Source organism: Canis lupus, chromosome 7 (assembly GCF_011100685.1).
Source record: "Canis lupus familiaris isolate Mischka breed German Shepherd chromosome 7, alternate assembly UU_Cfam_GSD_1.0, whole genome shotgun sequence".
Taxonomy (NCBI): domain Eukaryota; kingdom Metazoa; phylum Chordata; class Mammalia; order Carnivora; family Canidae; genus Canis; species Canis lupus.
Window position 1 is genome coordinate 39,683,942 of NC_049228.1, and position 24,201 is coordinate 39,708,142.

The following is a 24,201-nucleotide window of genomic DNA, read 5'->3' on the forward strand; positions in this document are numbered from 1 at the left end:
AGGCTCCATCCAGGGAGCCCAATGTGGGACTTGATCCAGGGTCTCCAGGATCACTCCCTGGGCCGAAAGCAGAGGCTCAACCGCTGAGCCACCCAGGTGTCCCTAAATATGTATTTTTTATGTCAATAATATTCCATACTCACTTTAAAAACTTGGAAATGAGGGGCATCTGGGTGGCTCAGCAGTTGAGCATCTGCCTTTGGCTCAGGTCATGATCCCGGGGTCCTGGGATCAACTCCTGCATGGGGCTCCTTGCAGGGAGCCTGCTTCTCCCTCTGCCTGTGTCTCTGTGTCTCTCGCTGTGTCTCTCGTGAATAAATAAAATAAAAAACCTTAAAACAAAACAAAAACTTGGAAATACAAAAATTATACCAGAAAATAAATCACAGGCAGTCTTCACAAACACAGTGCTCATTAGCGTGGTTGGTTTTCCTTGCAGGCTTTCACACGTGCACACAGTATCGTTTGTCTTACAGAACAGTACACATAGCACAAAGGCAATTTCTCACTCAGCCTCTTGCCACGAGCACGTTTCCACAATATTATATAATCACTTTCATAAACATTCATCCTAACAGTTGCAAGATACTCCAGTGAGCAGAGGAAACTTAATTTATGTAGCTATTACCTTGGGAGGGCAGTTGGAGTATTTCTGACTCTAAACAACCCTCATCAGCACTTTGTGCACAAAACTAACTTCACAGGCAGCTCTGAGGGAAGGCTTTTTAGATACAAAATAGTACGAACAGCTAAAACCAACCAATCAATTATCGGGTGCTTATACTCTCCGGGATTTTACCTGTGTGACTTCTGTCCAGGACTCCTTGGGGTCAGGACTAATATCACCAAATCGCAAACTTAGACATTCATTTGCTTTGTTACAGAGCCTGGTCGGTCCTGCCCCTGGACCCTCGCTGACATCCAGCCGCTTCCTCTCCTCCACTCAGGCTGGCACTGTGTTATCACAAAGGATGCCTGTGTCCTGCCAATTCTGCTATTTTCCCTCAGTACAGGGAATTTCGGTTTTAGGGATCTGCTCACGTCTGCACGCATGATTGATGGTTGCACCTGCTCCCACCTTTAAAGTGTAAATTGCAGAACGCTAGTCTTTCCCTCTCTCCCAAGCTTAGAGGGTCGGTAAGTATCTACCGCTTTTTCTTTTCTGGTTTTTCCACGGTTTGAATGTTTTTAGACTTAACTCCTTATTTTACCAAGCGTTTAGCTGAGTATACACATACTAGGAGCAGGACTTAGTATGTAAAACAAAGATAAGCTAGAAATTCCCAGTTAACCTAGTTCCATTTGCTGCAGATACTCACCCTCCTGATGGGAGATAGTAGATTCTTCATCTATAACAGGTGTTCCTCTGCGTTCTCTTATGCTTCCGCACGCTCGTTCAGCAAGTATCGGTTCAGTGCCTGCTGTGTGCCAGACGCTGTGCTAGGTGCTGGGGCTCCAGGTTACCACTCAGGTGATCAAACCAACAAGGTTGGTTATAACACAGCTAGTCACCAGGAAGGACATGCAACACCGTGATAGCTCATAGCAAGAGCACCCAACCGATTCCTGCACAAATGGCACACTTGCAATTACGGAAGTTTTCTGAATTTTAATATCTAATAATTTACTATTCCTTCCCTAACTCACTGCTACTGTTGTCTGCTTATTCCGCCAATAAAAGTGAAAGTAGGAGTGCTTTTTTCCTCCAATTACGAAAATATTACATTGTACGATTGAATTAAATAACATTGAATAGAGTGATTACATTGTAAAGAATTGGCATCAGAATTCTAAGATAATTCTATTCAAGTTTTCTTTTATAATTATCAATGACATTTTGTAGTTCTATAATTTTCTCCGAATACATTGTTCAGTCTCCTCAGTGAGTTTATTTGTCAGTGGCTGTGTTCCCCACTAGACTACAATGCCGTGAGGCTTGCTTGTGGGCATTGCTTCTATTTTCTTTTTTTTTTTTTTTAAGAATTTATTTTTATTTATTTTAGAGCGAGAGAGAGAGAGAGTATACATGCATGCACCAGTGCAAGCAGGGTAGGGGCAGAGGGAGAGAGAATCTCAAGCAGATTCCCTGCTGAGCACAAAACCCGATGTGGGGCTCAATCCCTGGGCCCTGAGATGAGGACCTAAGCTGAAACCAAGAGTCAGACACCTAACCCACTGAGCCACCCAGCAGCCCAGCATCTCATTTTTTTTCTGCTATTATAATCAGGATCCCAGTTTTTATTATAAACTGTTTTAATGTTATAAAAGCAAGCTATTAATTTTTATGTATTTATTATGTACTCACCTACTCTGCCGAGCTCATTAATTCTCATTATCACCTCAATTTTACCCATTTTAGTTTTCTGTAGATGCATTGTGGTCTGCAAATAATAGCTTGTTCTCTTTCTTCACAATATATAGGACTTTCTGTTTTTCTATTCTATTTGTATCAAATTTGCCAGAATGTCCAGAAAAATGAATAATAATGGTGATTATGGGCTTCCTTAATTTGTGCCTGGTTTGGTGAAAAGTTCATCATCATTTCGTGATTTCATATGCTACGCTTTAATCAGGCAAAGAAAGTATCCATCTATTCCTAATTTTTAAAAGAGCTTTTATTAGGAACAGGTGTTGGATTTTATTATTTCTTTGATCTCTTGTGATGTCTTTTCCTAATGACTGCTTGTGTAAGATAATTACTTCTTTTGATTATTAGCAGCTGCATTGGTCACATTTGTGCCATTTGGTGATGTTTTTCTGGAGATGGCCACAGCGTTCCCAGGTACTTTGGCAGCTCTGGAAAGAGGGTTGGCCCTGGAGTCAGCCCACCTTGGAAGGGCAGAGATGGTCTGTGGATTCAAGCAGAAGATGTTCCAGGCTCCAGAAGAAAAGACCTAAGCCCCATCAGACCTCTGAGTGAGGACCACCATGAGATGTTGTGCAATCTTGGGGAATACCCATTTCTCCAGGGGAATGATGAATTGATCTGGTAATGGAAGGGGCATTGCATTTGTCAGTGTTATAGGGCGACAGCAGATTTGGGGGCACATCCTCCTCCTGCTGCGTGGTGTTCCTGGACCTTTGTGTAGTTTGGGGTATGTTTCAAACGTAATTTGAAATGTGAAATTAATCTTGGCCATCACGTTTGGGTCAGGCATTTGGTCGACATGGAGGGGCCTTATGTGCAATATCTTCCTGCCGGGTCTTGAAGCTTCTAATAGGAGCCCTGGTTTGCTGAGCTGCCCATCTCTCTGGCATTCACTCAACAAATATTTACTGAGCACCATTAATGTGCCCCACACTGTGCTAGAGTGTTTTAAAACGTAGGTTTCATTGTTTTTTGGTAAGGTCCACAGATGAGGTGGTGACGGTCATTGGAAAGATGATCTGCTCCCTGAGGCCACCAGGAGGAGGGAGCGTGAGCCACGCAGCAGTGCGCAGGCAGAAGAGACAGGAACATGGCAGAGAGCCTCTGCTGGGGTTGCTGTGGGGATGGGCAGGTTTAGGATCGCCTACTTGGAATGACTGCAGGGGACCCCACCATGGAGGGGCTGCTCCAGGGCAATCAGGGAGGTGGAGAGAGCCCTGGGTTGAGGGCTCTGGCCCTGGACTGGGCCCTTGGCACATGAAGGGGGCTCTTGCAGGCCGGTCCTGTTAGGGACCAGTTAGCCGGGGGAGGGGTGGCCTCTCCAGGATGGGCAAAGCCCCAAAATGTAAAAACGTAAGAAAATACAGAAAATAAAAAGATGCGGTTGATGTGCAGAGCTTATATTGAGAAAGCAGGAGATGGCAAGCCATGAGAAGGGTCAGAGAAAGAACTTCATGGAAGTCCCAGGAAAATCTGGCCGATGTTCCACGGATGTCCTCAGTAGGGACAACAACAGGCCAGGCTGCCGAGTCCTCTGGAGTCTCACAGGCCTCTGCTCCTCCACTTCTCCACTTTGACATTTCCTGCAACAGGCCCAGAACAGGGAGGGTTCCACGGATAGAGGTGAGCGGCCACTGTCTGGAGGAAGGACCCTGGAAAGTTTGCAAACAGGGTTGAACAGGTGAGCACTGTCCTGACAACCGGCCCCCCTCGCTGGCTCTCCTCTTCCCTGTGGCTTTAGAGGGGGTCGGGGGAGGGCGCCCCTCCCCCCCCAGCAATCTGTCCTTGGGATGATGATCTCTTTACCTTCCCGGGAGGGATGCAGGGCAGAGCTCAGGTCTGGCCGAGCTCAGTCTTTTTGGGCTGCCAGAAGGCTCTTCTTACTGTGAGTTCATCAGTGGACCACACAGGCCAGTCCCTGCCCAATGTAAAAGTCCTCGAAACACCGATCAACAAACTAAAGTGTTTCTGGTAAAGAATGGGACCTTGCTGTCCACAGGTTTGTTGAAAATGAGGTATCTAACCAAGTCTCAGGATTTATTTACTCTTATATCCATTCCCAGGGAAGAATGAAGCATCCGTGATCCTCTCCTGGCTTATTGAAGGAAAGGCACATTTACACCTTTCAGGAGACTGTTCTCGAGTGAATATTCTTTCATCGCCAGGACACCTAATGATGTGGTCGGACGACCAATAACAAGTGCAGAGCTTCCTTCTTGCACATCTGTGCTGGTGTTGGCAAGCCTTATTTTATGACACAGAGTTGGTTCAGGAAATGACTGGCTGAGAGTTTTCATCAGCAGCTGGAAGGTGCACAGTTTTGAGGCTCAGCAAGGCACTTCCAATTTTCAGCACATTGGCCCCAAAGAAGAGGCTGGGGATCTGGGAACTGACGTGGTGGTGCAGAGGAGGGAAGCACAGGGATGTTAACAGGAATTCTCTTCTGTGCACTTGGAAATGTTTACTGATGTTCTCAAAGAGGATCCTCCCTGGAGCCCAGCCAAGGACTCAGCTCTTTGGGCCCGTGCTCCCCACTCCCGGACCTATTTCTATCTCTCTCACTAGGCATGGGCTGGCTCCCCCACGGATGGAAATGCTCTGGCCTCTCCTGCCAGGTGCCCCAACCCGGGCCCTGAGTGTCACACAACCATTCCCTTGGAGGGAGAGAAGGTAGGAAACTCAAGATTCTCCCTCTCTCTCTCTCTCTCTCTCTCTCTCTCTCTCTCTCTTTCACACACACACACACACACACACACACACACTCAGGATGGAGATACTGTCATTCTATAATTTAATTGTTTTCTTTATGACTCTTCTCATTAGTGTGCAATATCAAAAGGGCCAAGGATTAGGGTGTAGGTCTAGATAAATGGTCCCTGAGGCCCATTTGGCCTGTTTTAGGCTAGACCCCTGCTGCAGGGGTATGATGGCTGGAGTTGCTCTGGGAGGGGAGGGTGGAGAGGTCAGTGCCCAGGGGACTTGACCAAGTTATCTGTGCCTCCCCATGAAAACTCAGAGCTCATTCTCTCAACTGAGAATCGTCTTGAGTCTCATCCTCTCAAATCATGTAAAATTTGATTTATCAACAAATAAACCTCTGATGCTACTTGAGAGCCTGTCCCCAGATCCAACCACTTGTGGACACCTGCACTGCTGCTGCACTGGTCCAAGCCACTACCAACCTCCATCCATGACCACAACGGCAGACCTATGCTCCCATCCTGTGGCCATGGTGACAAACCACCGCAAATTTTGTGGCTAAAAGCAGCATGAATTCATCATCTTACAGTTCTAGAGGTCAGAAGTCTGAAACCAATCCCACTGGCCTGACACGCAGGTGCCGCAAGGCTGCTGTCCATGAGGGGGGTCAAGGGGCATCCCTGTCCTTGCCTTTCTCGTCCTGGGACCTGCCGTGGCTCTGAGCCCGCCCTGTCCTCCCCACATTTCCTGGCCTCCCTCCCTCGCTTATGAGGACCTTTGTGAGTGACTGCTCTGGTGGCCCGATAATGCAGGGCAACCCCTCATCTCAAGGCCGTGGATTAGCAACCATAATTCCACGTGGAGCCTTCTTATTCACTCTCAAGTAAAATAGTGCATCCACAGTTTCCAGAGGGGACACGTGGATCTCTTGGGGAGGCCCTAATTCTGCCCCCAACATGTCCCTCACTTCAGCCTCCTGTCCACACACAGCCATGGGTACCCCCAGGAAACCATTTATCACACCACCTGACTCTGCTCAGATCCCTTCCAGGACCCTGCTTCCAGCTCGCAACCCCAGCTCCCGGAGCAGCACAGAGGTCCTAGGAGCTGCTTCAAGCAGGTTTGCAAGCACTGAACAATCCCATTGTTTCTCACACTGACCCTCCTGCATCTGGGGCCTTGGAGGGGGTTCTCGCATCTGTGTTTTATTTGCCATGTTTTCATTCGTGCTCACAGGGGAGGTTGGTCTTCTGTTTTCTGTGTTATCAGTGTTTGGTTTTGCTTCGTAGACTAGTTTGGAGGCGTTGCATCTTCTGTAGTTCAGAGAAATATAAACAATAGAAATCATCTCTTCCTTTAAAATTTGAAAAACAACCCATGCCTTTAAAAATTTTTACATTTCAGCGAGGCGAGGCTTCAGGAAAGCATAGCAAACAGTACATAGCCAGGTGAGGAAGGCTCATGGAGCAGGTTGTCCTGCTCCCAGACCCTTTCTATCCTGTGTATCCACTGATTATAGCCCAAACTCTACACAAAAACTCTGAATACAGTCCTCCTTTCTCAGCCCTGCCCAATGTGGAGCATGGGCCCTGAGATGCTCCCATTGCACATCAAGCACATCAAGCTGGCTGGGTGTACAGATGCCCCATCCTGCTCACAGGGCCCTTCACTCTGGCAGGCCAGGAGCTATCTGAAGGCTTGGGTCACTTGGGTCACTTTCCAGGCTCTGGACTAGCCAGGAGATACCTGGCCCGTCCTGCCTAGCCCAGGACCCCCAGGGCACGGTCTCTGATGGGCCGGAATGGAGATGAGGTGGGATTGACCAGGTTCCCAGGTATCTTAGGCTCTACAACAAAATACCACCACCTGTGGGCTTGTCTGCAGGTGGAAATCCAAGATATCAGAGACACACACAGAGAGAGCCAGAGACACAGGCAGGGGGAGAAGCAGGCTCCATGCAGGGAGCCCGATGTGGGACTCGATCCTGGGTCTCCAGGATCATGCCCTGGGCCGAAGGGTCTCCAGGATCATGCCCCAACCACAGCACAGGGATGTTCATCCGGGGTTCATCCTTCATAAGCAGCCTCACTGCAGGGCGTCTTCCAGGTGAGGATCAAGCCAAGAGTTACCTGATGCTCTTGAGGGAGCAGGTTGTTTTTTTAAGATTTTATTTATTTATTTTGAAAGAGAGAGAGAGGGCATGAGCAGGGGGACGGGCAGAGACAGAGGGAGAGAAACAATCTAAGCAGACTCCATGTTGAGTGCAGAGCCCAACGTGGGGCTCAATCTCATGACCCTGAGATCATGACCCGATCTGAAATCAAGAGTCTCAATAGACTGAGCCACCCAGGTACCCCAGGACAAGGACTGAACCTGCTCCTGATCACCTTGCCCTTTTGGCCGCTATCAGCAGTGGGTCTTGTGAGAACCGCACAGGCCCAGGACCAGAGTGGCAGGTGTGCAATTCTCAGTGTCCCTGATGCAGTCTTCCAGGGCCTGAACCAGATACCTAACTCGGCTGGGCTTACTTTCCTCATCTGTAAAATAGCATGAGAAAAACCCTGCAGAGCTGCTGGGAAGATTACCTGAGGTAATGTAGCGAGGAGCCTGGCCTTCCACACCTGATGCACATTAGTATTCCTCACGTAAAGGGTTTGTAAGCTTCCAACGTGATGACTGACTTATGACTGGCCCCTCCTGGCCAACTCATTTACCTCCCACCGTGTCATTTCTAAATAGGGAGTCTATTTACACTTGGGCAGAACAAGAGGTAAGTTTCTGGGCAGCTCTACAGGGCAGGGAGCCACCTAACGAGCACGACTTATTTTTATCCACCACTTCGGCATGTTAGATGGGGTGTTTTGATCCAGGTCAGCCCTTCTGGTAAAATGAGATTTGCTGCTCACCTGCGAAGGGTGAGTTATGTAATGCCACTTGGCACCAAGAATACCAGGCAGTCAGCTCCAGGACCAAGGCCATGCAAGACGGGGAGCCCTGGGGCTAGAGCCGGGAGATGTCAGTGATGGGACCCCTGCTGGGACAGTGCCTCTATCTAGAAATGAAGCCTCCTTGGTTTGGCTGCAGTTCTTCAGCTGCTCCCCCCAGAGTCACTGCAAGGCACCAGAGCGTCGGTCATTCAGGGATGGGAAAGCTTGACAAACTTGCCCGAGGGGGCGGATAAAGCAGCATTCGAGGCTCCACTGGGGAAGACGCACACAGCACATCCAGCTTCCGTGTTGTATATCCTCCGGCATCTGCCGGTGACAGAACCTGGCTGGGTGGCCCACCAGCTGAGCCCTCACGTCCCCACATCCCTGGATTCCAGCTCTGGAAACACTAGAGAACTGTCCCAGGTAAGGGCAGGGACGAGACAAGCAGCGGAGCCTCCTAAGGGGCCTGGACCCCAGGAACCCTGAGCTGGCTCCTTGGCGAGTCTGTGGGCTGAGGACCAGCCCCAACTGCTAACTGGAAGGACGGGCCATCCAGCCTCCCAGCAAACAGCCCCGCCACCGCCCAGGCCAGTGTCCCTCCCAGCACACTGCGCAGCACGCGGACACCCTCACAAATCCAGAAAGCAGGGCAGCTTGGATGCTATGTCCCCAAGTCCCTTTGTCCTGCTCTCCCTGGTGCTGCCTCTCCACCTAGCTACCTCTGTAGCTCCATCATCCGAGACCAGAGTAACGGCCGCGTGTGTAGGATTACAGAGGTGCCAGGTGCCAGCTAGCTCCACCAGGAGCTGCTCTGGATCATGAGGCCCAAGCACATCTCCTTCTCTGAAATCTCCTGCTTCTGGATGGTTTTCTGGTCAGTGCTCACCTGCACAGGGGACGGCTCTGCCCTGCCTTCTCACATGAGAGAGAAGGGGGTGGGCCCTGCCGACCTGACCCTCCTGCAAGCACCGGGTGACCCTCTCTGCCCTACCTGCCCCGCACCTGCTGCGTGCTGCCCCGTCTATATCCACGAGAGTGGCCGATGCAGGCCAGTGGTAACAATACATCCACACTGTGCAGTGTGCACTGTGAAGCACTGTGAAGCAAGCAGGCATCAGCATCTTCCCGTTTGACAAACGTGGGGAGGACAGAATGCCCGCCCCAGGCGTACAGCTGGTGAGGAGCAGAGCCAGGATCCATCCCAGCTCCAGGTGACCGCAGGCGGACCGCAGAGCGCAAGTGCCTAACCCTACCTCACACTGTGTAGCTCCAGCCAAGCGCCCCTTCCTCCAGATAGCCCTCCCTCAGTCCACCCGGTCCCTAGGCCCCTTCTTGCTCCACCAAGGGAGGATTTTGTGGGACTCCTGAGAGCCGGGCCGTGTCTTACTCAATATACCCCTGTGCCCCCGCTGGCCCATAGTGGCATGGAGCTGGACTTCCAGGCTTTCCCGGGGACAGGGTCGCTGTGTGGGGTCCTGAGCGGGGCACAGCCAGGGAGGCCATGGGGGCTGCATGGAGCCTGGAAGCCGCTCATCATCCACACCAGGTGCCCTTGTGGCAGCTCGGCCACCCCTCGGGTGCAGCCCAGGTGCTTCCAGTTCAGTTTGTTTTAGGCAAACCAGTCATCAGGGGTCGACGATTGGGATGTGTTAGGGACCAAATGTGTCGCTCTAAATCCACATGCTGAAAGCTACCCCCCCCCCCCCCCCCGCCCAACCCAGTGTAGTGGTGGCAAGAGGCGGGCCTCTAGACAGTGGTGGCAAGGATGGGCCCTCAGGATGGGGTGAGTGGCTTCTCAGGAGTTAGGACAGGAGCTGTTGTTCTCTGCTCTCTGCCCCGTGAGGCCATGACAAGGGGTTGGCAGGCTGCCGCCTGGGAATGCGCCCTCCCAGAGCTCTGTGCTCCTCAAACACCCTGATCTTGGGCTTCCAGGCCCCCGACCCATGAGTCCCATCTGTGGTGCTCTGTCAGACAGGATGTACCCTGGACGTCACCAGGGGCATGGGGCAGCATGGGCCTCAACCACTTCCGTCCCCTCCAATGGCCCACATGTCGCTCCATCATCCGAGACCAGAGTAACGGCCGCGTGTGTAGGATTACAGAGGTGCCACCTTCGCTACTGTGCCCTTCCCTTTAAAATAGAACCCACATCACCACCAACAGAAATTATTTTTAGCTATTTTCATAGTTGCTGATGAAATTAGCTAAACATAAGTGTTCCTGGTAATTTGATTACTACTGCTGACCAGGAGTAGTACTATCATCCCAACAATGGGATAAACTCATTTCAGCCCACAGTTTGGCTCATGGGCTCTGGCATCAGACTCTGCGGCTGGGTCCCCAGCTTACCACCATGGACCTCCCTTCTCTGACCCCGTTTCCCCATCTGCTAATAAGATAGAGAACATGAGGGCACCTTGCCTGTAGGATTACAGCGCAGGGTTTCACAAAATAGTCCCAATGACATACCTAGCATGGTGCCACACATGTAGAAATGCTTATGTATAATGAAACCATTCCATTTTTTAAAAGATTTATTTATTTATTTATTTATTTATTTGAGGGGGGGAGAACATGAGTGTGAGGAGTGGAGGGAGAGGGGGAGTCTCAAGCAAACTCCTTGCAGAGCACAGAGCCTGACGTGGGGCTCCATCCCATGACCCTGAGATCACCACCTAAGCTGAATCCAAGAGTCAGATGCTGAACCAGATGAGCCCCCCCTGGTGCCCTGAGACCATTCCATTTAAAAAATCATTCCTGTTTGAGACAAAATTAAAATTATTCCAGAGAGATCTGGCCCTTTAAAAAGCTCAGAAAGTCAGTCTTGTTAACTGCCAGAAATTGCTCCCCACACTTCTTGCAGAAGCCAAGGGTTGGTGAGCTTGTGTGTATGAGTGAGAGGAAGGTAGGCGGACGTGGCAGCTCCAGGCTTGGGGCCGGGGCTGCTCCCTGACAGATGACTTTGTCACATGCCCTCGTCCTGTGCCCAGGCCTGGTGTTTTCCACCCTGACTAGGCCTCTCTGACCAGCCAGGCCACATGGTCTCAGGTAGACCCCGCCCCTGCAACTGAGGGTCATTGGGTTATGTTGGACAGTATGGTCCCTATGGGTGGGATTGGAGGGGATGCACCTGAGCCTGGACCAGGGTGACCCAGCAGAGGGACTCTCATCCCTGGTTTGCCTAGGACCCTCCTGGGGTCAGCACTGAAAGCCCAAGCCAGGAGAATCCTGCTGGGTCCCCTCACAGGTGGTGCCTGCACAGACGTGTTGGCCATACCAGGGTGGGCAGAGGCCCCAAGGGCTGACCCCAATCCTGACTGTGTCATCATAACCCTTTTGGTTTCTTCAAATGCCTTCAGAGGAATCAGCATCACCAGCCTCTTGCATTAGAACTTTGAGGTACTTACAGATCATTTTGTTTCATCCTTCAGTTTTCTCCAGGTTGAATAATACTAGTCCCACAGGCTGTGGGCTCGTGCCACAATCCCCTGTCATCTCCACAATGGCCCTGGCCTGGGGTTTGGAGCCAGGAAAAGGACTGAAGACTCCAGGAGTCAGGCCGTTCTCGGGAGTGGGGTGGTGGGGAATCCTCATCTTTAGAACTGACAAGGTTTGAGCTGCAGGGTCGACCCAGGAGTGTCCAACCTGGCCTTGCCCAAACCTGAGTGCTCATCACAGCATCCAACCCAGCTCCAGATCTTCTCAGGGGCATAGGGGGTGAGGTGCAACACAGAAACATCTGATTCAGAGTGACACCAGGTCAGAGGGGTGAGACTGGGCCCAGAGCACTCCCTCCTTACTTACCTCACTCCATTAGGCTCTTGGAATCAGCCCCCTGTGAGCATACCTGCTGCTGCAGAGCCCCCCACCCCCGACACCTCCCCTGAGAAGCCTCCCTGGACTCTAACCATTTGTGGGCCCCTTGTGTGTATGCCTGGTGCTTCCACAAAAAATGTGCACTCCATCACTACCTGGAGACTAACCTTTAGGGATAATTTCTACATTTTGTTGCAAGAGAAGCTTCTATGAATGTGTAGAACACAGAAAGATCCATAATAATAAAGCCTCATTATTTTCAGGGGGCGGGCATTATTATATGACTGCCTTGCTATGTTTCTTGATTGTTTCATATTAATTTTATTTTTCTATGGGTATGTCTTGAAGGAAGGAGAAGCTCGACTCCTTTATCTTGCCTTTTCTTTTTTCTTCTTTTTTTAAAAAACTTCACAGCATCTGTCAGGGTGCCAGGGAGCTAAAAAGCACTCAATAAATACAGCCAGAGGATGATGAATGAGTTCTGCATGGGCCACCACCCAGCAGGACACCTCGCATGCCAAAGCTCAACGGTGTTTGTTGAATGAGTGAGTGAGCACTCCCCTGTCTCAGAAATGGATCCTGCTTATCCACTCCCCCTATTTGCCAGCTTGGTGGATATGAATTCACCAGAAACAGAAAAACAATATAAAAAGATGGAATGAGATAAAAATATAAAAGAGTGGGATGAAGTGCTTGGTATTTAAGTGATTTCTCTACTTTTTACAGGAGAATTCTGGCTCCTATCCTCTCTCCTTCATGGGCAAAAGGAGCTGGGTGTATGTTCCAAAGACACCCACTCGAGGCCCTTCCTCTGGGACTCATACTGTGTCACCTTCCGAAACCCTCCCCGCGCTCCTTCAGCTGCAGAATGGCACGCCACGAGATGGGAAATTCAATATGAAAAACAGTCGCATACATTTAAATGCTGGTACCCGGATGAGAATCTTCCACAGGACTTTCAGTGCTTTCAGCTACTGATTGCAGATGCAGACTTCTGTTTACCAAGGGCGTCATTAAGGCAAAGTCTTCAGCTTGACTCAGTGATCGCTTGCTCTGGCACACATGCTGACCAATCTGCCTGCCATGCTAAATGATGCCCCCTAGTTTAGGGTGCTATTCCCACGGTCTCCAAAGGACCAGCCCCTGAGCTAGAACATGAAAACCTAATGCAGTGGCCAGTGGCTTTCCACGTAAAGAAATGTCAGAGTGCCGCACAGAAACTCCAGCCAGATAACCTTCAACATCACCTGTTCCATCTCCTTTGTGAAATAGGCATGTGATCTGGAATTAAATGTGATCATCTCTGCAAAGCACTTAACACAGGACATAGGCTAATTGCTCAGGAAGTGTGAGCCCTGGCAGTAACGGTCAACACCAACAGGGGTGAAAGAGATCCAAGCTCCTGCCCTCTCAGCTGAGTTCTCCTGGCTTCTTGCACTCAGATGGTCAGTCATAAGGTTGGATCTGCTGTCCGTAAGTCTGTGCCAGAGGTAGCCAGCCTCCCAAATGGCCTCGCTGCCAGGCCAGTGCAGTCCCCTCCACCCCTGAGCCAGGTACTGAAATACAAGGGACTTACTTCTCCCTCCCCGCTGGGTTGTCTGGAGGAAGCATGTCCATGCCATGAGGGGATGCCCACGTTTCGAGGAGCCGAGCCCTGCTGGCAGCCAGAGCCTCCCAGAGGCACTTCCATCTTCTGGTAACCTCAGCCCAGCCAACATCCATACAACCTCAAGAGACACCCAAAGCCAGAAGGATGCTGCTAAGCCACCCCACAATTCTTGGCCCTTAGAAAATGGATGTTTGTTATTTTATGCAGCTAAGTCTTGGGGTGCTTTGTTATGTAGCAAGAGATAACTCATACATGCCTTTTTGCTTAAACTTGATTGAATGCATGTTTGTACCTTTCAGTGTGTGATCTTGGGCCAAGATCTTCAAGAACATTAGCTTAAGAAATGGAAATGCCGATAGAACCGTAGTGGTTGAAGTTTTCCATGCTCTTTTTCTGAGGTATATAAAAGCTGACTCTAGTTTTAGGGCATATAACTCACCTACCTGCCTGTCTGTCTTCTCCCATCCCACATTCATCCATCCAGGCCAGGCCTTAAGACTCGGGCTTTAAGATAGAATGTACATAGATAAATAATATAGAGTAGAGGGAGAAAATATCCTTTTTCTTTCTAGAATTTCTTTTGGAAAGGTTTCTTCAGAAAACTGTTTTTGACCAACTAACCTGGGGTAAAAGTTGAGCCTCCAGAATACGATTTATTCAATATGAGACTGCAGGGTGTGTGTGTATACACCCGTGTGCTCATGCATGCGTGTGTGTGTGTGTGTGTGTGTGTGTGTGTGTGTATTGGAGCCGGGAGGGTTACAAGTCACATTTATTTGTATATCTTTAGAGGAAACACAAGAAGAATGAGCGGAAGGGAGAGGAGGGGGTTAAGGACAAAGGCTCCATGCTGTAGCTCTTCCCCCCACTCTCCCTCATCTTATGTAAAATTACTAAACTCACAAAATAATTGAGGCATATGAATTAGAGAGGCAAAAACAATGATGGGGCAAGCCTCTGAGTTCATACCAATGAGAGTATGGACTGTCCAGGCATAGTGGCAGGGAGAAGGAGGAAATATTGAGATTACAGAGGAACTATGGGAGGGCTTCAGAGTTTCATGGAGCTATAATATTGGGGGTTGAAATAAACTCGAATCTTTGATGGCTGCTGAAGACCCAGTGGGCATGCTGGATGGATGGATGGATGGATGGATGGATGGATGGAGGATAGATGGGTGGAGGGGTGGATGGGGATGGAGGATGGATGGGTGGATGGGTGGATGGATGGGAGAATGGATGGATAGATGGATGGAGGATGGATGGATGGATGGATGGTTGGATAGAGGATGTACGGTTGGATGGGGATGGAAGATGGGTGGAGATGGAGGATGGATGGATGGATGGAGACAGAGGCAGGGAAGTAGATAGGTGTCAGCTGTCTGAGGACTGAGACCTGCAGTTTCACTTTACTCATTTTTGTACACTCAATGTTATACAGATATTTTATAAACATTCATGGAATAAATGAGGTAAGTGGGTGAATAAATAATATACAAATGAATAAATAGATGAATTAACTTTCATAGGTACTCCATGTCTGCACTCACTGTGTGATTATTCTGAAACTCATGAGTTTATTTCATATGCTTACACATATTTCAAGGCTGTAGAAGATACCCCGCCAGCTTAAGCATACTTAGCACAAAGCAATGTTTTACTGCTTCCAGAAGGCTTCACCTTTTCTCCTGGTCCACCCGACAAACATTTATGCTCTGTCTTTACCTGAGAGATGCAGAATGGACATGGCAATACATGTCCAGCCTGAGCAGAGCAGAGGCTCTCACAAACAAGCTGACTTGTGCTGATAACTGAGTTCTGATTCTCTTTCTCAGCCTTCTACAGGATTCTGCAACTGAACGTGCCCTTCTACACACATCTGAGCTGCTCTTGTCATGGGCTACACATGAGAGTCCTCTGCCTACAAAGCCCTGTATCAGCCATGGAGGCTCTGCCATTGCACACACACCACATGCACCTCTGGGGATCTACGTGGGAGCAGCAGTGGCCACTGATCATGACTCAGTTTGCTGGGATTTTTTTTTCTAATCACACAGAGAATCTCAATAAAAGGAGATCATTGCAATACCAGCTGTCAGTTCCAGTGAGGTCCTGTAATTGTCACCTTGCCAGACCTTGAAATCCTCCTACACACTATGTCATGGTAATTCATCTAAACTTATGAATTATATGCAGAGATAATGAAACTTACCAGATTACCTTTCAACTTCATTCGAACGGAAATGAACTGGCAAGGAGACTGTAATGACTTATGAGGAGACTTTCATGTCCTTAAAATAGCTGACTGACTTCTCCTCTGCCCTCCACTCTCCCCCTCCTCCTGTTCTCCTGCTACTTCCTTTTCCTTCTCATCAGAAGCTTAGAAGGGCAGAAGACAGGAGGGGCCAATCGTGGGACAAAGTGTGTGACTGTATAAGTGTGTGCATGCATGTATCTGAGTATGTGCACACGTGAGTGTGCATGGTGTGTGAATATGTGTGTGAGTGTGTGTGCATGAGTGAGCACAAGCGGTCGACTCTAACTCACAAGGAAGAGACTCCACACCTTCCTGCCCCCCACCAACACCCACTGCTGCTGGTGAGATTGTAGAAGGCAAGGCTCAAGGATGAAAACCAACCAGAGAGGATATTATGGATAAAACTATTACCTGTTCCTTTTCTTTCTTCTTCCCCTCTCATCGTCCAGAAGGCTATTTATGAATGCACAGCGCTAGCCCAGAACTTCCTCCCCAGACTCTATGCTACTACATGTCTAACACCTGCGCAATGACCTACTGATGGTCAGTGCACACACATGGGGGAGGTGCTGCTGCGTGTTCACCGGCCGGCCGCAGGGCGCATCTTCTGTGTGGGTGAGCGGGACTGCACACCTGAGCTCTAGGCCCAGGCCGGGAAGAGCAGCGTGCACCTGACTCTCCCTACTCTTTGCCGTTGTGGACAACGCAGGCAATCCTAATGGCCTCAAGCAGGTGGACCTGTCTGCCAGGACTGTTGCTCGAGGGCTGGGCCACAGCTGCGTCTGTGTGCCAGACCCTCCCAAGCCAGTGAGTGGCAACCAGAAGCTGGGCTCATTTTTTCCTCAAGGTTTTCTAGCTGTTGTGAGCATGGAAGGTGGTGGAGTCTAGCGTTGGTCATTCCATGACTGCAGAGCCACCATCTACTCTTGTGAGCCTAGGGGTTGTATCTTCCTGATTCAGAAGAACAAGCCCAGAGAGGTCTTTGCAGTGGGGGGTATCTATAGGCACCCAGGCAGTGCCTGCACCTGTTTCACTGCTCCCGAGCCCAGCAAGGTGTGTCCAGGACATGGCTGCACGAAGCCCCCACAGTCCTCCCAAGATATGGGTTCCTACCAACCGGAGTGGCTCTCTGCTTCCTGCTGATTCCAGATGTGATCCAAAATTTCATTCAACATATACTTGCAGTGGCCTAATAAAAACTCCGCTCAGCTCTGGGAGCTACCTAATGAAAGCCTGTCCTCCTGGAGTTTATAATCCATGGGATCCTGAATCCAGTCTTTCCTACATTTTTCTGCCCTTGAATTATGTGGATTAATTCTCATCAGCGCTGTTGGCCAGTTTGGGCCAAGCCTGACTTTTTCACACTAATTCCCATCCTCAGTTCCCTGTGTGGACCTATCTCACCCCAATGCACACTCGTCTCCCAGGCCACCCTCAACCGGAGGGCTCTGCCCCACTCCCCGCTCATCCCAAGTGCCCTGCAAGCCGACCAGCCTCCCCCTTGATGCTGGGGCCAGAGCCCCCTGCACAGGTAAGCTGGGGAGGTGTGTGGGGGTGTTTAGGCTGCAGGTCCCACGGGGGTTTGACCACAGAACTCTGCTTCTACCTGACACCCCACCACACACAGGGCTCTCCGCAGCCCGCGGAGCCCAGAATGCCACCTCGACATCAAATGTACCCTCCATGGAGCTATGGGAAAATCAGAACAGCATCAGATGACCTGTCCTGTGGGGCCACGAACCAGCAGTATTTCCCTGAGAACCTCTAGTTCTGTTGTTTCCATCGCTGCAGACCATCCCCAGCATGGGGGCCTGATGGATGCCTTCATTATAATTTAATGTGGGGACTGGTGTTTAATTGGTTCTCACTTTCCCCAGGTGCCCTGCTCTAACATCTCAGAGATGTATCCCTACCAGAAAGGAGATGCCATTTCTCTGAGATGCCAAGCATCGCTGGAAGGGATAGGGTCTGCTGCTCAGAAATGCCACGGTGGCTTGGAAGTCTCTCCACTGGCTGTCAGCCTCCTTGTGCTGGTGAGTCTCTCAACCAAGGGGTGTGCATTTGCCCCTGTGGTGCCTGGTCTGGAGGGGAGAGTGTCTTGCCTGGAGGAGATGTGCATGATCAGCATCTGCAGGGCTGGGGCTGGCCGGGAGCAGACATCCACCCTCGCCAGCCTGCAGAGCCCAGCAGAGAAGGAGCTGCAGGTCATGAGCTTATCTGTGTGCAAAGCACAGCTGCAGACCTCACTGAGATGCCCTGAGCCCCAAGATCCCCTACAGGGTGGATAACATGATGGAGTGTGGTCAGCATTCACCCCAGCATTCATACAAGACACATGTGTCCAGCGGTAGGAGGGTGCAGAAGACCCCTGGGATGGGACCCACCATACAGGAAGGATGGCGGCCCCCACAGTGACTCAAGGGCACTGGGATCAAGGCCAAAGTACAAAAGCATGTTTCCACTCAGCAGAGAAGTCTACTTACGTCACATCCAGGCCCACCCCGTCAAGACTTAGGATGCCTTCAGAGGTACTGGCCGCCCACCTGCCACTTGGTCACTGGCTCTGCAGTGTCACCTTTGGTGCCAGAGCTGGGAGTACTGTGTACAGCCAGGTGTGAACCCCAGGAATTAGTAAACCTCCAACAAGAAGCACTGCATGCAAGGGAGGAGGGGACTGGATCTGCCACCTGTGCTCACTTCTGTGGTGCAAGTACTCCAACCATGGCCAATTTCAAGCTACAGCTGCACATCATCAAGCTCACCAAAGCACACGGTGACACCTCGATCCCACCGTTGGGGCAACACACGTAACCTCAAGAGCACAGATATAGCAAAATGTAGTGACATAATCATGAGGTGGTGAGTTTTGACTCTACGTTACCTTTGTTTTGAGTATAATTTATTTTGTTCTAAGCTTACATAACCAGTTCTTATAAAGGCTGTGTTGGACAGCTGTTGAGCAGGATCCCCAAGAAACCTAACAACTGGCTCCCACAGCCTAGCACTAGGCCATTTGGGAAGGAAGGAATATGTGGGCATCACATGGTGGTCAAGAGGTCAAGGTCAGCACGAGAAGACTCCCAGGGCACCCAGAGCCACCTGGCTAGAGCTGAGCAGCAGAGAGATGGTCGTAGCAATGTGGGGGCAAAGCCTGCTGTGGCCTGCTACCCTGCATGGCTCCTGGGCATGGGAGCAGCCAAAACCCAGTCCTGGGGCCTCCCCCAACACCCAGGGACCGCAGCCTCTGCTGAGGTCTGGACCACTCTCACCAGCGCATGGTTTGGAGCAGCCCACGTGTAGGAATGGGGGAGGTTGGGAGAGGGGTCTGTGCAGCTGCCCAAGCACCTGCTGGTGCTACTCATCTCTCTCGAGGGAGAACAGAACTGTCTCAACAGCCACAACTTCAATCAACATCGGTGCAACTGCCAAGCCTAAAAATAGAAGGAAAGGGGAGATCTGCTCGGGAGGGCTGAGCTGTGTCCTTGGGTCGCACACCGGTACAGCCGGCCGCAGGATGGGAGTGGGAAGGACGGCAGCTGAGGTTCTATTTAGGAAGGCTGTCTTCAGTCTGCGAGGGCAGGCAGGGAGCCGCCCTGAGGACCGACGTGGGCAGACCCAGAGCGCCTGGGACGAGGCAGGCCGTCTACACAGGACTCACAACCACTCTAGCCAGGCAGGTGTTTTCCCTCACCTTCCAGGTAGGAAAGCTCAGTGTCAGAAAGGTCGGGAAGCCTGCACAAGACCCCCGAGCTCAGACAGCATGGCTCCTGCTTGCCCTCCTCACTTGGATGGAGGAGGAGGGCAAGCAGTCACCCGAGTAACTTCCACCAGCTTCAGCATTTGGACTATTTGAACTATGAACTGGACCCAGTGGCAGCTCCTATTTTGCAATATTGTGGCACTGAGACCATGCATATATGTACTCTACAGGACTCCTGCCAGGGCCAGTGTCCAAGGGCAGTGGCCATGGGCTGGCAACACAGTGCTGGAAAGAGGGGTCAGGATATTGTGGACGGGATGAGGCATTCGGCAGACAGCTGGTCCAGGTGACCTCCCTGCCCCAGAGGCCGTGGACTTGGATGTACCCAGGGCACTGTGGGGATGGCAAGGAAGACCCAGCTCCTACAGAGGGAGGGCCTGACTTACCATGTACAGGGAGCTCATCTCGGTTCTCTGAAAATATTACCTCATTTAACCTAACAAGTCGTGCAGTGGGTGTCATTTGGTGATGTGAAAAGTAAGTGACCCCAGCAGGTTCCACCCTGTGCCTTTGGCCTACAGCTCTAATGTTCCAAGGAAACTGGTACCAGGTCCCCCCAGGACCTTCCCTGATGCCTATGCCCCTGAAGACCTCTCTCCCAGGTGCCCAGAGCCATGCTGGGCAGGGACAGCCATCCATCAGCCACTGTGGGACTTACCCAAGGCACTGACCCCAGCTCCACTGACTCCCTGCCTGGGGTCGATTCTGTGGGACCAACAAGGACAGGTGAAGATATCCCAGCAGGCAGTATTATGTGGGGAAAGTCACAGGGGGCTTTAATGATGGCCCTTGTTCTGCCTGCCCTCCCTAGCTGAGGGCCTCTGACGTCCTACAACGTCCCACACCTTGATTTAGAGCTGTGGTTACTGCTGGGCCCTGGTCTGGCTCGGTCCCTGGGGCAGATTCACACACCCCGAGCCTCCCTGGCTTCCTCGTCGCTAACCTGGGGTGACCACCTGGCACCCAGCGCTGCTCCAGCAGCTGTGCTCACCACTCTCACCTCTATGCACATGATTCACTTCTCCCAGGACCTGAGAATTGGCTCCAGCTCCCGACAGAGCAGCAGAGTTGTTCCCAGTCACAGCCTGTAGGAGGGAGGTACTTGGATGTTCCTGCACCTGCAGAGGACCCCCTTGGGGGGAGAACCTGCCACAGCAAAGCAAGTCTGAGGCTCTCACAGAAGGAGAAGAAAACGAGGCACTTCATCTACAGCTCTATGTCTTTAGATCTCCTTTTCTCAAGTTCAGACTAATGGAACTGTAACAAGAGCCTAAGTTACTTTGCTGGCTTTCAGGTGACAGAAAAGGACATGGGAGGGATGCCTGGGTGGCTCAGTGGTTGAGCTTCTGCCTTTGGCTCAGGACATGATTCTGGAATCCAGAATCGAGTCCCACATCAGGCTCCCTGCAAGGAGCCTGCTTCTCCCTCTGCCTGTGTCTCTGCCTCTCTCTCTCTGTGTCTCTCATGAATAAATAAATAAAATCTTTAAAAAAAAAAAAAGAAAAGAAAAGAAAAGGACATGGGGTTTGTGAAGTCAGGCGACCTGGGTTTAAAAGCAGATCTGTGACTGCTGCGTGACTACAGGTAAGTCACTTACCCTCTCTGAGCCTCTGCTTCCTCACTTGGAAAATGGGAAAAAGAAGTGTATGGAGCGCATAGGATGGTGAGGAAGGTCAAATAAGATGTGAAAGCAATCTGTAGAAGGTGAAGCTTTAGGCGAATGTGAACTACTATTTACTGCGAAGAGAAAGCAACATTTAATGTTCAATCTCAGTAAACAGAACCTCAGGCAGTCAGTGTGTCAGAAATCCCTACTTCCATTCCCATGGTCTCTTTGTGTTTGTATCTGCTACTACGAGCCACTTCACAGCTTTCTGGAAGGAGGCAAAGTACAAAAACAAGCAAGACAGCTCCAAGGTGAAAAGCAAGGCTGGGAAAGGGCTCCTGCAGCGGGTCTTCCCGGGAACGGGGTCGGAGACGAGGCTGAGCAGCCCCAGAAACCCAGCCAGGACGATGGACACTGCCTGGATCAAGGGGAGTCAAGTCGCTCCCCAAAATACCGCCTGGAATCCCCCGGTTTTATACCTTCAGCCTCAGCGCAGAAATCGGAGTTTTGTTCTCTCTACAATTTTTAGAAGCAAAACACCTTTTGGAAACTTTTTTTCCTAAGCTACCAGTTTACCAACCACTCAGAGGCGAAGCCAGCCTGTAACAGGGTTTAAATGAGAGCAGCCAGGTCGGTGAGACACTGAGCTGCCACTGCAGTTTCAACATAGCGCACTCGGCGTTACCAGCACCATCCGTAACCCTGACTCACAGGCCCCGATGGAGCTGGGTGCAGGTATAAATAGCCCGTGTGTGTCAAACATAAGAAAGGAAGGGAAGTTTGGGGAATGAAGTGGAAATCATTGTGCCCAATTTAAACACAAAACATCTCAGCCTTGTCATTATTTACAACCCCCTGTGACAACTCCTACCCGAAGAGGAGAGAATGTCATATGGAAAATTCTAACTAAGCGAGTGTCCTCGCGTGGAGCTAACACAGGGAACAGCGCAGCGTCATGTCACCCCGCCGTGTCACCTCCCGGCCGCCGGATGCGCGTGGCACAAAGCAGGCACCACAGCATTTCTGGGCTCGCGGCCGCTTGGGGTCCTCGAGACAAGGCAGCCTTGCCAATGTTGAGCAGTCGATCTGCATTCATTGATTCTGTGATGGTTTGCGACTGATGGCAGCAGAGTACGGTCTGTGGTGGCAAAGGACTAACACTTTGAACATGTCGGGGTTTTAAAAAATCGTTTTTCCCTCGGATTCCCGCCTCCTCTTGACTTTGGACATAACTCCTGACCAACACAGCCCCAGGCCCCACTCCTGGTGTCCTGAGCCGGCTCTCCCAAAGCAGACGGCCTGCGGGGTCAGGGCCTTTGAGCCAGAGGCGAATGCATGCACCCCCAGGCCCTCCCACAGAAGCGCAGGCCGTGGCCAGGGGTCAGAAGAAACACGAGAGGCTCGGGTAGCCCGCCACGCCCTCGGGCTCCGAGGGTCCCACAGACGCGGCCTGGGTCTTGGGTCCTTCCACTCCTGGGCAGGCACCGTGCAGCCCCCGGCCGCCCCTCCCGCGTGGTCCTGGGGCTCCGTGTGCACGGCACGGAGCTGTGGGGAGGTGCGCTCAGGGACCGCTGCTTCAGCAGTCCTGGCTCAGGAGAGGTCCCACGGCCCAGAAGGGATCGCAACCCTGGGGCGGGCTGGGCAGCGACCCTGCGCTCCGTGACCTTGGCAGTCCACAGGTGTCTCTCACATGGCCCCATCTGGGTCCTTCTCCAGCCACCAGCACACGTGACCTCAGCCTCTGATGGTGCGCAGTCTGAGCTAAGAGCTCACTAGCGTGTAGATCATGCTGAATATGGAGAGAAGAGGAAGAGAAGGGGTGAGTGGGAGCCTTCAAGGGACTCAGATGGACCCTCACCAAAGGGGAGGGGTGGCTTCTTTCTCATCCTGGCGCTGGAGTGTCTGTCCCCTGCTGTCCCCACTTCCCACCACGTTGGACTAAACATCTGCTATGACCAAGTACTGTGTCCCTTGGATAAAAGATGTGATCGGCCTAAGTGACTGCGTGGTTATTATGTAATGGGGTTTAAATGAGACCAGCCAGGTTGGTGAGACACTGCAGGAGGGGGGAGCAGCTGCAGGTCTCTGGGGTGTGGAGTGCAGAGGATTCTCTTCCTATCAGCTGCCACATGCTCATGTGATGGCTGCATCCAGGACCCCAGATGATGCCACATCCTATCCCACTGCTGGAAAATGACCCTTATCACTATTCCAAGGCCCAATGTGTGAACACAGGCCATCTGCATATAGAAACTAAATGAATTCTTTATAGGGTCACTCCCTGGACCTCCTGTTTTTAATGGAATCCAGGCATCAAATGTGCATTGAGAGCATGTGTCCTGGAGGTCACGCATCCCTGTGCTTCTAGAAAGGGCTGAAGGCTAATTCTGCAAGATGGAGGATGTTCCATGCCAAAATATACCACTTAGCCTCCCTGGAACAAAGAAAAACAACCACATTTTCACATCATAGAGAGGGAAATGGATAACCTCAGACAGAAAACCCAATGAAAGAAGCTCTGCTTTACTTCTAACCCTGCCTAGTTTCAAAGGCCCAGCAAGCTCCTCTAAGCACGTGCAGTTCCATCTCTGAGAACCTGGTACCTTTTGTGCCCACACAGCATCCCTGGCTAGGCCGGAGCTGGAGGCTCTCAGTGCACCTGGGGAAGCCAGGGGTCACATGAGAAGTGCATCGCTTGAGGGCACAGAGCCAGGGAGGGAAAAGCAAAAAGCCAAGGCCAATGCACTCTCCATGACAGCATCGAGTGACATCACAGATGCCCTTTACCTGCTCTACTCACTTGCAGTCACTCACTCATTCAGCATTTATCGGGCGCCTCCTGCATGCCAGGCACCATTCCCGGTGCTGAGAAACATGGTGAGCCTGCAGTCCGGTGCCTGCCCTGAGGTGGTGCACAGCCAAGCTCCAGCAACAACCAGGAGCTCGTGAGTACGTCCTATGTGCTTGTGCACAAGCGAGTAAGACAGAGAGACGGGGTGTCTGCCATCAAGTCGGCCATAGATAAGATGGATATAGAGGCAGAGGAATAAACATGAAGGAAGTAGCATGACCCAGAGCGATGCAGGAGGGTGGTGCTACTTCACCTCTTGGTTTGAGAGATGGTTACATGGAGCAGGCAGACAGTCTACACTGGAC

The 24,201-nt window shown here is 51.2% G+C and overlaps 1 protein-coding gene across 1 annotated transcript in view; it reads right to left on the minus strand.

Annotated features, from left to right (window-relative positions):
- Positions 1-10,665: 10,665 nt before the first annotated feature.
- CNIH3 (cornichon family AMPA receptor auxiliary protein 3) overlaps positions 10,666-24,201 on the minus strand; it is a 103,060-nt gene continuing 89,524 nt past the window's right edge. Inside the window, exon 6 of the mRNA XM_038542871.1 lies at positions 10,666-22,834. Coding sequence (XP_038398799.1) covers positions 22,807-22,834 — 28 coding nt within the window. The 3' untranslated portion in view covers positions 10,666-22,806. The remainder of the gene's footprint in view (positions 22,835-24,201) is intronic.